This window comes from Bombina bombina, chromosome 3, assembly GCF_027579735.1.
Source record: "Bombina bombina isolate aBomBom1 chromosome 3, aBomBom1.pri, whole genome shotgun sequence".
Classification (NCBI taxonomy): domain Eukaryota; kingdom Metazoa; phylum Chordata; class Amphibia; order Anura; family Bombinatoridae; genus Bombina; species Bombina bombina.
The window spans coordinates 1070490928-1070506882 of NC_069501.1; the positions used below are offsets into that span (position 1 = coordinate 1070490928).

Below are 15955 nucleotides of genomic sequence, written 5' to 3' on the forward strand. Positions count from 1 at the left end.
GAGCTGTGATTCTTTCAGGAGGCTGCCGTCCGGCAGTCTCGTAAGCCAATCTGATGATGCTTTTAATCCAAAAAGAGAGAGAGGTAGAAGTTGCTTTTTGACCTCTCCTTTTACCAGAATAAACAACAAACAAGGAAGATGTTTGTCTAAAATCCTTTGTAGCATCTAAATAGAATTTTAGAGCGCGAACAACATCCAAATTGTGCAACAACCGTTCCTTCTTTGAAACTGGTTTCGGACACAAAGAAGGCACGACTATCTCCTGGTTAATGTTTTTGTTAGAAACAACTTTTGGAAGAAAACCAGGTTTAGTACGTAAAACCACCTTATCTGCATGGAACACCAGATAAGGAGGAGAACACTGCAAAGCAGATAATTCTGAAACTCTTCTAGCAGAAGAAATTGCAACCAAAAACAAAAAACTTTCCAAGATAATAACTTAATATCAACGGAATGTAAGGGTTCAAACGGAACCCCCTGAAGAACTGAAAGAACTAAGTTGAGACTCCAAGGAGGAGTCAAAGGTTTGTAAACAGGCTTGATTCTAACCAGAGCCTGAACAAAGGCTTGAACATCTGGCACAGCTGCCAGTTTTTTGTGAAGTAACACAGACAAGGCAGAAATCTGTCCCTTCAAGGAACTTGCAGATAATCCTTTCTCCAATCCTTCTTGAAGAAAGGATAGAATCTTAGGAATCTTTACCTTGTCCCAAGGGAATCCTTTAGATTCACACCAACAGATATATTTTTTCCATATTTTGTGGTAAATTTTTCTAGTTACAGGCTTTCTGGCCTGAACAAGAGTATCAATAACAGAATCTGAGAACCCTCGTTTTGATAAGATCAAGCGTTCAATCTCCAAGCAGTCAGCTGGAGTGAGACCAGATTCGGATGTTCGAACGGACCTTGAACAAGAAGGTCTCGTCTCAAAGGTAGCTTCCATTGTGGAGCCGATGACATATTCACCAGATCTGCATACCAAGTCCTGCGTGGCCACGCAGGAGCTATCAAGATCACCGACGCCCTCTCCTGATTGATCCTGGCTACCAGCCTGGGGATGAGAGGAAACGGCGGGAATACATAAGCTAGTTTGAAGGTCCAAGGTGCTACTAGTGCATCTACTAGAGTCGCCTTGGGATCCCTGGATCTGGACCCGTAGCAAGGAACCTTGAAGATCTGCCGAGAGGCCATCAGATCCATGTCTGGAATGCCCCACAGTTGAGTAATTTGGGCAAAGATTTCCGGATGGAGTTCCCACTCCCCCGGATGTAATGTCTGACGACTCTCAAAATCCGCTTCCCAATTTTCCACTCCTGGGATGTGGATTGCAGACAGGTGGCAGGAGTGAGTCTCCGCCCATTGAATGATTTTGGTCACTTCTTCCATCGCCAGGGAACTCCTTGTTCCCCCCTGATGGTTGATGTACGCAACAGTCGTCATGTTGTCTGATTGAAACCGTATGAACTTGGCCTTTGCTAGCTGAGGCCAAGCCTTGAGAGCATTGAATATCGCTCTCAGTTCCAGAATATTTATCGGTAGAAGAGATTCTTCCCGAGACCAAAGACCCTGAGCTTTCAGGGATCCCCAGACCGCGCCCCAGCCCATCAGACTGGCGTCGGTCGTGACAATGACCCACTCTGGTCTGCGGAAGGTCATCCCTTGTGACAGGTTGTCCAGGGACAGCCACCAACGGAGTGAGTCTCTGGTCCTCTGATTTACTTGTATCTTCGGAGACAAGTCTGTATAGTCCCCATTCCACTGACTGAGCATGCACAGTTGTAATGGTCTTAGATGAATGCGCACAAAAGGAACTATGTCCATTGCCGCTACCATCAAACCTATTACTTCCATGCACTGCGCTATGGAAGGAAGAGGAACGGAATGAAGTGTTTGACAAGAGTTTAGAAGTTTTGTTTTTCTGGCCTCTGTCAGAAAAATCCTCATTTCTAAGGAGTCTATTATTGTTCCCAAGAAGGGAACCCTTGTCGACGGAGATAGAGAACTCTTTTCCACGTTCACTTTCCATCCGTGAGATCTGAGAAAGGCCAGGACTATGTCCGTGTGAGCCTTTGCTTGAGAAAGGGACGACGCTTGAATCAGAATGTCGTCCAAGTAAGGTACTACTGCAATGCCCCTTGGTCTTAGCACCGCTAGAAGGGACCCCAGTACCTTTGTGAAAATCCTTGGAGCAGTGGCTAATCCGAAAGGAAGCGCCACGAACTGGTAATGCTTGTCCAGGAATGCGAACCTTAGGAACCGATGATGTTCCTTGTGGATAGGAATATGTAGATACGCATCCTTTAAATCCACCGTGGTCATGAATTGACCTTCCTGGATGGAAGGAAGAATTGTTCGAATGGTTTCCATTTTGAACGATGGAACCTTGAGAAACTTGTTTAAGATCTTGAGATCTAAGATTGGTCTGAACGTTCCCTCTTTTTTGGGAACTATGAACAGATTGGAGTAGAACCCCATCCCTTGTTCTCCCAATGGAACAGGATGAATCACTCCCATTTTTAACAGGTCTTCTACACAATGTAAGAATGCCTGTCTCTTTATGTGGTCTGAAGACAATTGAGACCTGTGGAACCTCCCCCTTGGGGGAAGCCCCTTGAATTCCAGAAGATAACCTTGGGAGACTATTTCTAGTGCCCAAGGATCCAGAACATCTCTTGCCCAAGCCTGAGCGAAGAGAGAGAGTCTGCCCCCCACCAGATCCGGTCCCGGATCGGGGGCCAACATTTCATGCTGACTTGGTAGCAGTGGCAGGTTTCTTGGCCTGCTTTCCCTTGTTCCAGCCTTGCATTGGTCTCCAGGCTGGCTTGGCTTGAGAAGTATTACCCTCTTGCTTAGAGGACGTAGCACTTGGGGCTGGTCCGTTTCTACGAAAGGGACGAAAATTAGGTTTATTTTTGGCCTTGAAAGACCTATCCTGAGGAAGGGCGTGGCCCTTACCCCCAGTGATACCAGAGATAATCTCTTTCAAGTCAGGGCCAAACAGCGTTTTGCCCTTGAAAGGAATGTTAAGGAGTTTGTTCTTGGAAGACGCATCCGCTGACCAAGATTTCAACCAAAGCGCTCTACGCGCCACAATAGCAAACCCGGAATTCTTCGCCGCTAACCTAGCCAATTGCAAAGTGGCGTCTAGGGTGAAAGAATTAGCCAATTTGAGAGCACGGATTCTGTCCATAATCTCCTCATAAGGAGGAGAATCACTATCGATCGCCTTTACTAGCTCATCGAACCAGAAACACGCGGCTGTAGTGACAGGGACAATGCATGAAATTGGTTGTAGAAGGTAACCTTGCTGAACAAACATCTTTTTAAGCAAACCTTCTAATTTTTTATCCATAGGATCTTTGAAAGCACAACTATCTTCTATGGGTATAGTGGTGCGTTTGTTTAAAGTAGAAACCGCTCCCTCGACCTTGGGGACAGTCTGCCATAAGTCCTTTCTAGGGTCGACCATAGGAAACAATTTTTTAAATATGGGGGGAGGGACGAAAGGTATACCGGGCCTTTCCCATTCTTTATTTACAATGTCCGCCACCCGCTTGGGTATAGGAAAAGCTTCTGGGAGCCCCGGGACCTCTAGGAACTTGTCCATTTTACATAGTTTCTCTGGGATGATCAAATTCTCACAATCATCCAGAGTGGATAATACCTTAAGCAGAGCGCGGAGATGTTCCAACTCAAATTTAAAATGTAATCACATCGGGTTCAGCTTGTTGAGAAATTTTCCCTGAATCTGAAATTTCTCCCTCAGACAAAACCTCCCTGGCCCCCTCAGACTGGTGTAGGGGCATTTCAGAACCATTATCATCAGCGTCCTCATGCTCTACAGTATCTAAAACAGAGCAGTCGCGCTTACGCTGATAAGTGGGCATTTTGGCTAAAATGTTTTTGATAGAATTATCCATTACAGCCGTTAATTGTTGCATAGTAAGGAGTATTGGCGCGCTAGATGTACTAGGGGCCTCCTGAGTGGGCAAGACTCGTGTAGACGAAGGAGGGAATGATGCAGTACCATGCTTACTCCCCTCACTTGAGGAATCATCTTGCGCATCATTTTCAGTGTCACATAAATCACATTTATTTAAATGAGAAGGAACCTTGGCTTGCCCACATTCAGAACACAGTCTATCTGGTAGTTCAGACATGTTAAACAGGCATAAACTTGATAACAAAGTACAAAAAACGTTTTAAAATAAAACCGTTACTGTCACTTTAAATTTTAAACTGAACACACTTTATTACTGCAATTGCAAAAAAGTATGAAGGAATTGTTCAAAATTCACCAAAATTTCACCACAGTGTCTTAAAGCCTTAAAAGTATTGCACACCAAATTTGGAAGCTTTAACCCTTAAAATAACGGAACCGGAGCCGTTTTTAACTTTAACCCCTTTACAGTCCCTGGTATCTGCTTTGCTGAGACCCAACCAAGCCCAAAGGGGAATACGATACCAAATGACGCCTTCAGAAAGTCTTTTCTATGTATCAGAGCTCCTCACACATGCGACTGCATGTCATGCTGCTCAAAAACAAGTGCGCAATACCGGCGCGAAAATGAGGCTCTGCCTATGATTAGGGAAAGCCCCTAGAGAATAAGGTGTCTAAAACAGTGCCTGCCGATATTATTTAACAAAAATACCCAGATTAAATGATTCCTCAAGGCTAAATATAGGTAATATATGAATCGATTTAGCCCAGAAAATGTCCACAGTCTTAATAAGCCCTTGTGAAGCCCTTATTTACTGTCTGAATAAAAATGGCTTACCGGATCCCATAGGGAAAATGACAGCTTCCAGCATTACATCGTCTTGTTAGAATGTGTCATACCTCAAGCAGCAAAAGACTGCTCACTGTTCCCCCAACTGAAGTTAATTCCTCTCAACAGTCCTGTGTGGAACAGCCATGGATTTTAGTAACGGTTGCTAAAATCATTTTCCTCATACAAACAGAAATCTTCATCTCTTTTCTGTTTCAGAGTAAATAGTACATACCAGCACTATTTTAAAATAAACTCTTGATTGAATAATAAAAACTACAGTTAAACACTAAAAAACTCTAAGCCATCTCCGTGGAGATGTTGCCTGTACAACGGCAAAGAGAATGACTGGGGTAGGCGGAGCCTAGGAGGGATCATGTGACCAGCTTTGCTGGGCTCTTTGCCATTTCCTGTTGGGGAAGAGAATATCCCACAAGTAAGGATGACGCCGTGGACCGGACACACCTATGTTGGAGAAATCATGTTTTTCTTGAAGGATACAGACTTCTTCCTGTACCACTGCTTGAAGAAGGTGTCTTCCAGAAACTGGCAGTAGGACTGAGAGTTGAGCTTGACTCCATCCTCAACCCGAAAAGGCCCCACAAGCTCATCTTTGATGATACCAGCCCAAACCAGTACTCCACCTCCACCTTGCTGGCGTCTGAGTCGGACTGGAGCTCTCTGCCCTTTACCAATACAGCCACGGGCCCATCAAGACTCACTCTCATTTCATCAGTCCATAAAACCTTAGAAAAATCAGTCTTGAGATATTTCTTGGCCCAGTCTTGACGTTTCAGCTTGTGTGTCTTGTTCAGTGGTGGTCGTCTTTCAGCCTTTCTTACCTTGGCCATGTCTCTGAGTATTGCACACCTTGTGCTTTTGGGCACTCCAGTGATGTTGCAGCTCTGAAATATGGCCAAACTGGTGGCAAGTGGCATCTTGGCAGCTGCACGCTTGACTTTTCTCAGTTCATGGGCAGTTATTTTGCGCCTTGGTTTTTCCACACGCTTCTTGCGACCCTGTTGACTATTTTGAATGAAACGCTTGATTGTTCGATGATCACGCTTCAGAAGCTTTGCCATTTTAAGAGTGCTGCATCCCTCTGCAAGATATCTCACTATTTTTGACTTTTCTGAGCCTGTCAAGTCCTTCTTTTGACCCATTTTGCCAAAGGAAAGGAAGTTGCCTAATAATTATGCACACCTGATATAGGGTGTTGATGTCATTAGACCACACCCCTTCTCATTACAGAGATGCACATCACCTAATATGCTTAATTGGTAGTAGGCTTTCGAGCCTATACAGCTTGGAGTAAGACAACATGCATAAAGAGGTTGATGTGGTCAAAATACTCATTTGCCTAATAATTCTGCACTCCCTGTATATGTGTATATATATATATATATATATATATATATATATATATATATATATATATATATATATATATATATATATATATATATATATATACATATACACACACACACATATATACACACACACACATATACACACACACACATATATACATACACACACATATATACATACACACACATATATACATACACACACATATATACATACACACACATATATACATACACACACATATATACATACACACACATATATACATACACACACATACACACACAGGTAGCCCTCAGTTTACGCCGGGGTTAGGTTCCAGAAGGAATGGTTGTAAATCAAAACCGTTGTAAATTGAAACCCATTTTATAATGTAAGTCAATGGGAAGTGAGGGGGAGAGGTTCCAGGCCCCTCTCAAAATTGTCATAAGTAACACCTAATACATTATTTTTAAAGCTTTGAATTAAAGACTTTAAATGCTAAACAGCATTATAAACCTAATAAAATAATCACACAACACAGAATATATAATTAAACTAAGTTAAATGAACAAAAACATTTGCTAAACAGCATTATAAAACTAATAAAATAATCACACAACACAGACTTCACTTGCATTTTTTTGCAAACAGTTATTTCTATGCATTCCAATCTGGACTGATTTATAGACAGGGAGATCTTGTTCCTTTGAAATATGCTCTATAGCTCAGATCTGGTTAAACTGATTCATTTCAGCTTGCTTGGCTTTGCTGCAACACAAGCGGACAGCTCCACCTACTGGCTATTTTAATAAATGCACTGCTTCTCAATAGCAGTCACATGACTGGAAAAAAGGTTGTTATTCTGAAACTGTAAATTGAACCGTTGTAAAACGAGGGCCACGTGTGTATGTATACACATTATATATATATATATATATATATATATATATATATATATATATATATATATATATATATATATATATACACACACACATACACCTTACAATGCTGTAATTATTTTTTGGACACAACAAAAATAGCAACCTCATAAGTCCAGATGCTACAGTGGGATAGTGGCTAATTATCTCCTGAATAACTTGACCCTATTTTTTCACATCTAATACCTTCTATGTCTTTCACCCTCTCTCCAGCTCTTACTCGCATATTAAACCTATCCCTTTCTGCCAGTTCATTCCCATCTTCCTTCAAACATGCAAAGGTTACCCCATCCTCAAAAAAACCCTCCCTTAACCCCAACAATCCTGCAAACTACCGCCCCATATAACTGCTTCCGTTAGTTTCAAAAGTCCTTGAAAAACTTATTTTCGATCGCCTAACCCACTTCCTGTCCTCCAACTCATTGCTCGACCCCCTGCAATCTGGCTTCCGTCCCCAACACTCAACTGAGACTGCTCTCACTAAGGTTACCAACGATCTCCTTTCTGCCAAAAACAATGGCCATTACTACTCTATACCCCTCTTACTTGACCTCTCTGCTGCTTTTGACACTGTTGACCATCCCCCTCCTCCTACAGACTCAGCTCTCTTGGGCTCTGTGACACTGCCCTCTCCTGGATTCACTCTTATCTCTATAACAGATCCTTGTGTCTCTTTTGCTGGTGACTCCTCTCCATTGCCTGTCTGTTGGCGTACCTCAAGGCTCTGTCCTGGGTCCTCTACTCTTCTATATTTACACTTTTTCACTGGGTAAACGTATCAACAGCTATGGCTTTAACTATCACTGCTATGCTGATACCCAGATCTACCTATCCACCCCTGCACTCTCTCCTTCTGTCAATTCTCACATCAGCGACTGCTTATCTGGCATTTCCTCCTGGATGGCCTCTCACCACCTAAAAATAAACATGTTCAAGACTGAACTACTTCTTCCCCCCTCTAACTCTACGCCAGTTTCTAATTTTTCTGTCACTGTTGGCGGCACCACTATCTCCCCATCACCCCAAGTCCGCTGCCTCAGAGTCGCACTTCACTCAAATCTGTCCTTCATTCCCCACATCCAATTTTTCTCTTCATTCTGCCTCAACCACCTATGCAATAGAGAATTTGTCAGTTTCTGAGCGCTAAAACTACTAAACAGCTAATCCACTGCCTGGCAATTTCCCAACTTGACTACTGTAATCATCTACTAACTGGCCTCCCTCTCTCCCACCTCTCCCCCTTTAATCTATCATAAATGCTTCTGCCAAGCTAATACACCTCTTCCGACGCTCTGTATCTGTGGCATCTCTCTGAGTCCCTTCACTGGCTCCCCATTCACAGCAGAATTAAATTCAAATTTCTAACCCTGACCTATAAAACTCTCACCAATGCTGCCCCACCCTACCTATCGTCCCTCATCAATAAATATACTCCAGCCCGCCCCCTAAGATCCAACAATGACCTGCTCCTTGACTCCTCTACCATCACCTCCTCCCATGATAGACTACAGGACTTCTCTTGTGCGGCACCAACCCTCTGGAAGGCACGTCTTTGAGCTGTCAGACTTTCCCCTAACCTGTCCTTTAAACGCTCCCTAAAGACCTTTTTGTTCAGGGAGGCTTAACACCCAACTCATTAAAGAGACAGTATACTATAAAATTGTATTTCCAATTACTTTTTTTACCAGCTGCAGAGTATAAGATGTATGAAATTTGCTTTTTAAGGTTTGTGTATATGAATTTGCCGATTTTGTGTTTTGAAGCCATAACCTAATAAAATGGGTTGAGCTTGTAGGTATATTCAGATCTCATTACTTTATCACAATGTGTACATATACCTGCTTTTTTATCTTATATCTGTCCATAAACTTATCACCACTACTTGGAGAGAACAATGGAAAATTAACATTGTATTTTCTTATCTCTTCTATAGCCCACTGAGTAACTTCTTCTACTGGCTGTGTTAACACAGCTTGGCCTTGAGGCCAAAAACTTTCAGGATGGGTGGAGATACCACATACTAAATTAACTATTTAAAATGCCAATATAAGGGTAATGGAAATACTTGTAAACAATAGAATACACTCCAGCAGGTAAAGTGGATGATTAGGAACAAATTAAAGTGAAGTAACTTTGATTTGAGTAAACTGTCCCTTTAACAAATACATTTCATGTAACCAAGAGTTGCCCTAATCTAACTCCTCACTAACATTCTCATCTTTGCAGTCCCCACCTCCTGTTTCCCATCCTCCTAGCCATCTAGATTGTAAATTCCCACGGGAATAGGGCCCTCAATTCCCCCTGTATTTGTCTGTAAAATGTCTATTGTATTATCTCACCGTTGTACTTATATCTTTGTACCCATGGACAGCGCTGAGGAATTTGTTGGCACTTTATAAAGAATAATACACACACAATAGCCAATTACCTTGCAAACAGTTACTTAAAGTGAATGTAATTTTTGATGTTAAAGTTTTTAAAAAACAGAATTTATGTTTACCTGATAAATTACTTTCTCCAACGGTGTGTCCGGTCCACGGCGTCATCCTTACTTGTGGGATATTCTCTTCCCCAACAGGAAATGGCAAAGAGCCCAGCAAAGCTGGTCACATGATCCCTCCTAGGCTCCGCCTACCCCAGTCATTCGACCGACGTTAAGGAGGAATATTTGCATAGGAGAAACCATATGATACCGTGGTGACTGTAGTTAAAGAAAATAAATTATCAGACCTGATTAAAAAACCAGGGCGGGCCGTGGACCGGACACACCGTTGGAGAAAGTAATTTATCAGGTAAACATAAATGGGAACCAATACCAAAGCTTTAGGACACGGATGATGGGAGGGAGCAAATCAGGTCACCTAGATGGAAGGCACCACGGCTTGCAAAACCTTTCTCCCAAAAATAGCCTCAGAAGAAGCAAAAGTATCAAACTTGTAAAATTTGGTAAAAGTGTGCAGTGAAGACCAAGTCGCTGCCCTACATATCTGATCAACAGAAGCCTCGTTCTTGAAGGCCCATGTGGAAGCCACAGCCCTAGTGGAATGAGCTGTGATTCTTTCGGGAGGCTGCCGTCCGGCAGTCTCGTAAGCCAATCTGATGATGCTTTTAATCCAAAAAGAGAGAGAGGTAGAAGTTGCTTTTTGACCTCTCCTTTTACCGGAATAAACAACAAACAAGGAAGATGTTTGTCTAAAATCCTTTGTAGCGTCTAAATAGAATTTTAGAGCGCGAAACACATCCAAATTGTGCAACAAACGTTCCTTCTTTGAAACTGGTTTCGGGCACAGAGAAGGTACGATAATCTCCTGGTTAATGTTTTTGTTAGAAACAACTTTTGGAAGAAAACCAGGTTTAGTACGTAAAACCACCTTATCTGCATGGAACACAAGATAAGGAGGAGAACACTGCAGAGCAGATAATTCTGAAACTCTTCTAGCATTAGAAATTGCAACCAAAAACAAAACTTTCCAAGATAATAACTTAATATCAACGGAATGTAAGGGTTCAAACGGAACCCCCTGAAGAACTGAAAGAACTAAGTTGAGACTCCAAGGAGGAGTCAAAGGTTTGTAAACAGGCTTGATTCTAACCAGAGCCTGAACAAAGGCTTGAACATCTGGCACAGCTGCCAGCTTTTTGTGAAGTAACACAGACAAGGCAGAAATCTGTCCCTTCAGGGAACTTGCAGATAATCCTTTTTCCAATCCTTCTTGAAGGAAGGATAGAATCTTAGGAATCTTAACCTTGTCCCAAGGGAATCCTTTAGATTCACACCAACAGATATATTTTTTCCAAATTTTGTGGTAAATCTTTCTAGTTACAGGCTTTCTGGCCTGAACAAGAGTATCGATAACAGAATCTGAGAACCCTCGCTTCGATAAGGTCAAGCGTTCAATCTCCAAGCAGTCAGCTGGAGTGAGACCAGATTCGGATGTTCGAACGGACCTTGAACAAGAAGGTCTCGTCTCAAAGGTAGCTTCCATGGTGGAGCCGATGACATATTCACCAGATCTGCATACCAAGTCCTGCGTGGCCACGCAGGAGCTATCAAGATCACCGACGCCCTCTCCTGATTGATCCTGGCTACCAGCCTGGGGATGAGAGGAAACGGCGGGAATACATAAGCTAGTTTGAAGGTCCAAGGTGCTACTAGTGCATCCACTAGAGCCGCCTTGGGATCCCTGGATCTGGACCCGTAGCAAGGAACTTTGAAGTTCTGACGAGAGGCCATCAGATCCATGTCTGGAATGCCCCACAGTTGAGTGATTTGGACAAAGATTTCCGGATGGAGTTCCCACTCCCCCGGATGCAATGTCTGACGACTCAGAAAATCCGCTTCCCAATTTTCCACTCCTGGGATGTGGATTGCAGACAGGTGGCAGGAGTGAGACTCCGCCCATTGAATGATTTTGGTCACTTCTTCCATAGCCAGGGAACTCCTTGTTCCCCCCTGATGGTTGATGTACGCAACAGTTGTCATGTTGTCTGATTGAAACCGTATGAACTTGGCCCTCGCTAGCTGAGGCCAAGCCTTGAGAGCATTGAATATCGCTCTCAGTTCCAGAATATTTATTGTCTTAAAGCCTTAAAAGTATTGCACACCAAATTTGGAAGCTTTAACCCTTAAAATAACGGAACCGGAGCCGTTTTTAACTTTAACCCCTTTACAGTCCCTGGTATCTGCTTTGCTGAGACCCAACCAAGCCCAAAGGGGAATACGATACCAAATGACGCCTTCAGAAAGTCTTTTCTATGTATCAGAGCTCCTCACACATGCGACTGCATGTCATGCCTCTCAAAAACAAGTGCGCAACACCGGCGCGAAAAACTACAGTTAAACACTAAAAAACTCTAAGCCATCTCCGTGGAGATGTTGCCTGTACAACGGCAAAGAGAATGACTGGGGTAGGCGGAGCCTAGGAGGGATCATGTGACCAGCTTTGCTGGGCTCTTTGCCATTTCCTGTTGGGGAAGAGAATATCCCACAAGTAAGGATGACGCCGTGGACCGGACACACCTATGTTGGAGAAATTTGATAAAAAACAGGGGCACTTTAATTCATCAAAATTTACATTTCACTCCGGTTGTGAAAACAATACTTACCTTTTAGTCTTGACCGCCGATCCAGCTTCCTCCACCCGTTGCAAAGCCTACTCCTGGGTCTAAAATGAGGAATCCGGCTTCCTCCAATCACGGCGTTGAATCAGACACCGATTCCCCCGGAGGGAAGCCATGATTGAAGGATTAACTATCCATCATTTGACGTCAGAAATGGCTTGCGACGACTGGAGGAAGCTGGAGCTGCTGTCAAGTTTAAAAGGCAAGTATTTTTTCACAACAGGAGTGAAATGTAAATTGATGAATTAAAGTGCCCCTGTTTTTAATCGAATTTTTAAAAACCAGGCACTTTAGCATCAAAATTTACATTCACTTTAAAACAAACCAAACAAAAAATATGGAAGAAAATGTACAAACTTCTGTATTAAAGAAGAAAACACCACAATGGATAGCCGACAATCACATTTCAAACTGTGAAGTGCTCAGAGAATAAAAGACTGTACCCCTTAAACATTTCATCCACCTCCCTCTACTTATAGGTGCTGCAATTATGTAACCTAGGCTACACTACAGGCCGAGTTGCTGCACATGCGACAACAGGTCAGCACTGGAGTGTAGTGAATGATAGATTTCAACATGGTGGCACCAATGACTAGAGAAGGGTGAGGAATTACTAAATGTATTTTTATAAGCTTAATATTGAGGTATTTACTGTCCCCTTTAACGTAATTTCTTTATTCTAACTTGTTCAGTAACAATAAAAAATGAATACCTGATCAACCACAAGTCCAAAAGAGCGGTTTCTTTTTGATGGAACTGGAGGTCCTTCAGTATGATGTCTGGATGATCGCTAATAAATAAAAAATTGAGGTAGGTTGAACATTTTTTCTAATGTATTTTTCAAGATTTTAATATAAATTCTACAGAACATACCCGTTTCTCTCTCTTCCTTAGCCTCACATTTCGTACAAGAGAGGAATCCCAATCCTATTAAGCAAAGCATACAATTAAAAAAAAAAATTACATAAGTTAAGCTGCAATGTGTTGATTAACCAAATAAAGCAAAAATTCATGAGAGCCAGTCCTGCGCTCCATGCAAGTGTTCCCTTCAAACAGCGCTTCGCTGTTGCTGCACTGTGCTATGGAAAACTTACAGGGCAGCCAGAGCACAGAGCTATTAGAAGAAAACAGCCTGATGCAGAGCAGCGCTGAAAGCGAAAGAGCTAGCAGTTCCTGCATGTGTCCCATTCTTTCTGCAGACTATTCATTTTCTGCAATGACATCTCAGATCACAGCATGTTCTGACTTTGGGCTGGAAGGTAGGTAAGTACATTGGCAAGCCAATGACAAGAGGTGTATATATGTGCAGCCACCATTCAGCAGCTAGTTCCCAGTAGTTTTACTACAATAACTTTAGCAAACGCAAAAAAGAAAATTTATGCTTACCAGATAAATTTGTTTCTTTTTAGACACGATGAGTCCACGGATCATCATCCTTAGTTGTGGGATATTCATCTACTGATCAGCAGGAGGAGGCAAAGAGCAACACAGCAGAGCTGTTAAATAGCTCCTCCCTTCCCTCCCACTCCAGTCATTCGACCGAAGTTAGGAAGAGAAAGGAAAAGCCAAGGTGCAGAGGTGTCTAAGAGAACAGGGCAGGCCGTGGACTCATCGTGTCTAAAAAGAAACAAATTTATCAGGTAAGCATAAATTTTCTTTTCTTTTTAAGACACGATGAGTCCACAGATCATCCATACTTGTGGGATACAATACCAAAGCTAGAGTACACGGATGATAAGGGAGGGACAAGACAGGGAACCTAAACGGAAGGCACCACTGCTTGAAGAACCTGTCTCCAAAAAGCAGCCTCAGCCGAGGAAAAAGTATCAAATTTATAAAATTTAGAAAAAGTGTGGAGAGGACCAAGTTGCAGCCTTGCAAATCTGTTCTACAGAAGCTTCATTTTTGAATGCCCATGAGGAAGCAACAGGCCTAGTGGAATGAGCCATAACTCTTTCAGGAGGCTGTTGTCCAGCAGTCTCATATGCAAAACGGATGATACTCTTCAGCCAAAAAGAAAGAGGTAGCCGTAGCTTTCTGACCCTTACGTTTTCCAGAGAAAATGACAGAGAAGACGACTGACGAAAGTCCTTAGTTGCTTGTAAGTAAAATTTTAAAGCACGGACTACGTCCAAATAGTGCAGAGGACGTTCCTTCTGAGAAGGATTAGGACAAAAAGGATCTCCTGATCAATGTTCCGATTTGAAACAACCGTAGGAAGAAACCCTAGTTTAGTACGTAAAACTACCTTATCTGAATGTAAAATAAGGTAAGGCGAATTGTATTGCAACGCCGAGAACTCAGACACTCTTCGAGCTGAAGAATGTTAATGTTCTGATCTGAAACTACTTTAGAAAGAAAACCTAATTTAGTACGTAAAACAACATTATCCGAATGAAAGAAAATTTATGCTTACCTGATAAATTGATTTCTTCTACGATACGAGTCCACGGATTCATCCTTACTGTGGGATATTATCCTCCTGCTAACAGGAAGTGGCAAAGAGCACCAGCACGACCGAAGGTATAGGAAGAAAAAGGAGAAACTAAAAAGGTGAAGAGGTGACTGAAGTTTGAAAACAAAAATATAATCTGTCTAAAATGACAGGGAGGGCCGTGGACTCGTCGTATCGTAGAAGAAATCAATTTATCAGGTAAGCATAAATTTCCTTTTCTTCTACTAGATAAGACGAGTCCATGGATTCATCCTTACTTGTGGGATACAATACCAAATCTACAGGACATGGATGAACAAGACAGACACCTAAACAGAAGGCACCACTGTTTGAAGAACTTTTCTCCCAAAAACAGCCTCAGAAGAAGCAAAAGTATCAAATTTGGAAAAGGTATGAAGGGAGGACCAAATCGCAGCCTTACAAATCTGTTCAACAGAAGCATCATTTTTAAAAGCCCATGTGGAAGCCACCGCTCTAGTAGAATGAGCTGTAATCTTTGCAGGAGGCTGCTGTCCAGCAGTCTTCTATGCCAAACGGATGATGCTTTTCAGCCAAAAAGAAAGAAGTAGCCGTAGCTTTTTGACCCCTACGCTTTCCAGAATAAACAATAAATAGAGAAGATGTTTGACGGGAATCCTTGGTCGCTTGTAAGTAAAACTTCAAGGCACGAACCACGTCCAGATTATGTAACAGACGTTCCTTCTTAGGAGGATTAGGACATAGAGAAGGAACAACAATTTCCTGATTAATATTCTTATTTGAAACAACCTTAGGAAGGAATCCAGGTTTAGTACGCAAAACCACCTTATCAGAATGGAATATAAGATAAGGTGAGTCGCATTGTAATGCAGAGAGCTCAGAAACTCTTCGAGCAGAAGAGATAGCAACTAAAAACAAAACTTTCCAAGATAAAAGCTTAATACCCATGAAATGCATAGGTTCAAACGGAACCCCTTGGAGAACATTTAGCACTAAATTCAAACTCCATGGCGGAGCAACAGGTTTAAACACAGGCTTGATTCTGACTAAAGCCTGACAAAAAGACTGAACGTCTGGGACATCCACCAGACTCTTGTGTAATAAAATTGACAAAGCAGAAATTTGTCCCTTTAAGGAACTAGCCGATAATCCCTTCTCCAATCCTTCTTGGAGAATAGACAAAATCCTAGGAATCCTAACCCTACTCCATGAGTAGCACTTGGATTCGCACCAATAAAGATATTTACGCCATATCTTATGGTAAATCTTCCTAGTGACAGGCTTCCGAGCCTGAATCAAGGTATCAACCGACTCAGAGAATCCCCCCTTAGATAA

General features: G+C 42.4%; 1 protein-coding gene across 1 annotated transcript in view; it reads right to left on the bottom strand.

Moving 5' to 3' along the window:
- The window catches only part of RACGAP1 (Rac GTPase activating protein 1), a 145043-nt gene that overhangs the window by 74746 nt on the left and 54342 nt on the right, over positions 1–15955 (bottom strand). The window contains exons 6-7 of the mRNA XM_053705552.1: positions 13060–13113; positions 12899–12976 (exon numbers count right to left, since the gene is read on the bottom strand). Coding sequence (XP_053561527.1) covers positions 12899–12976; positions 13060–13113 — 132 coding nt within the window. The remainder of the gene's footprint in view (positions 1–12898; positions 12977–13059; positions 13114–15955) is intronic.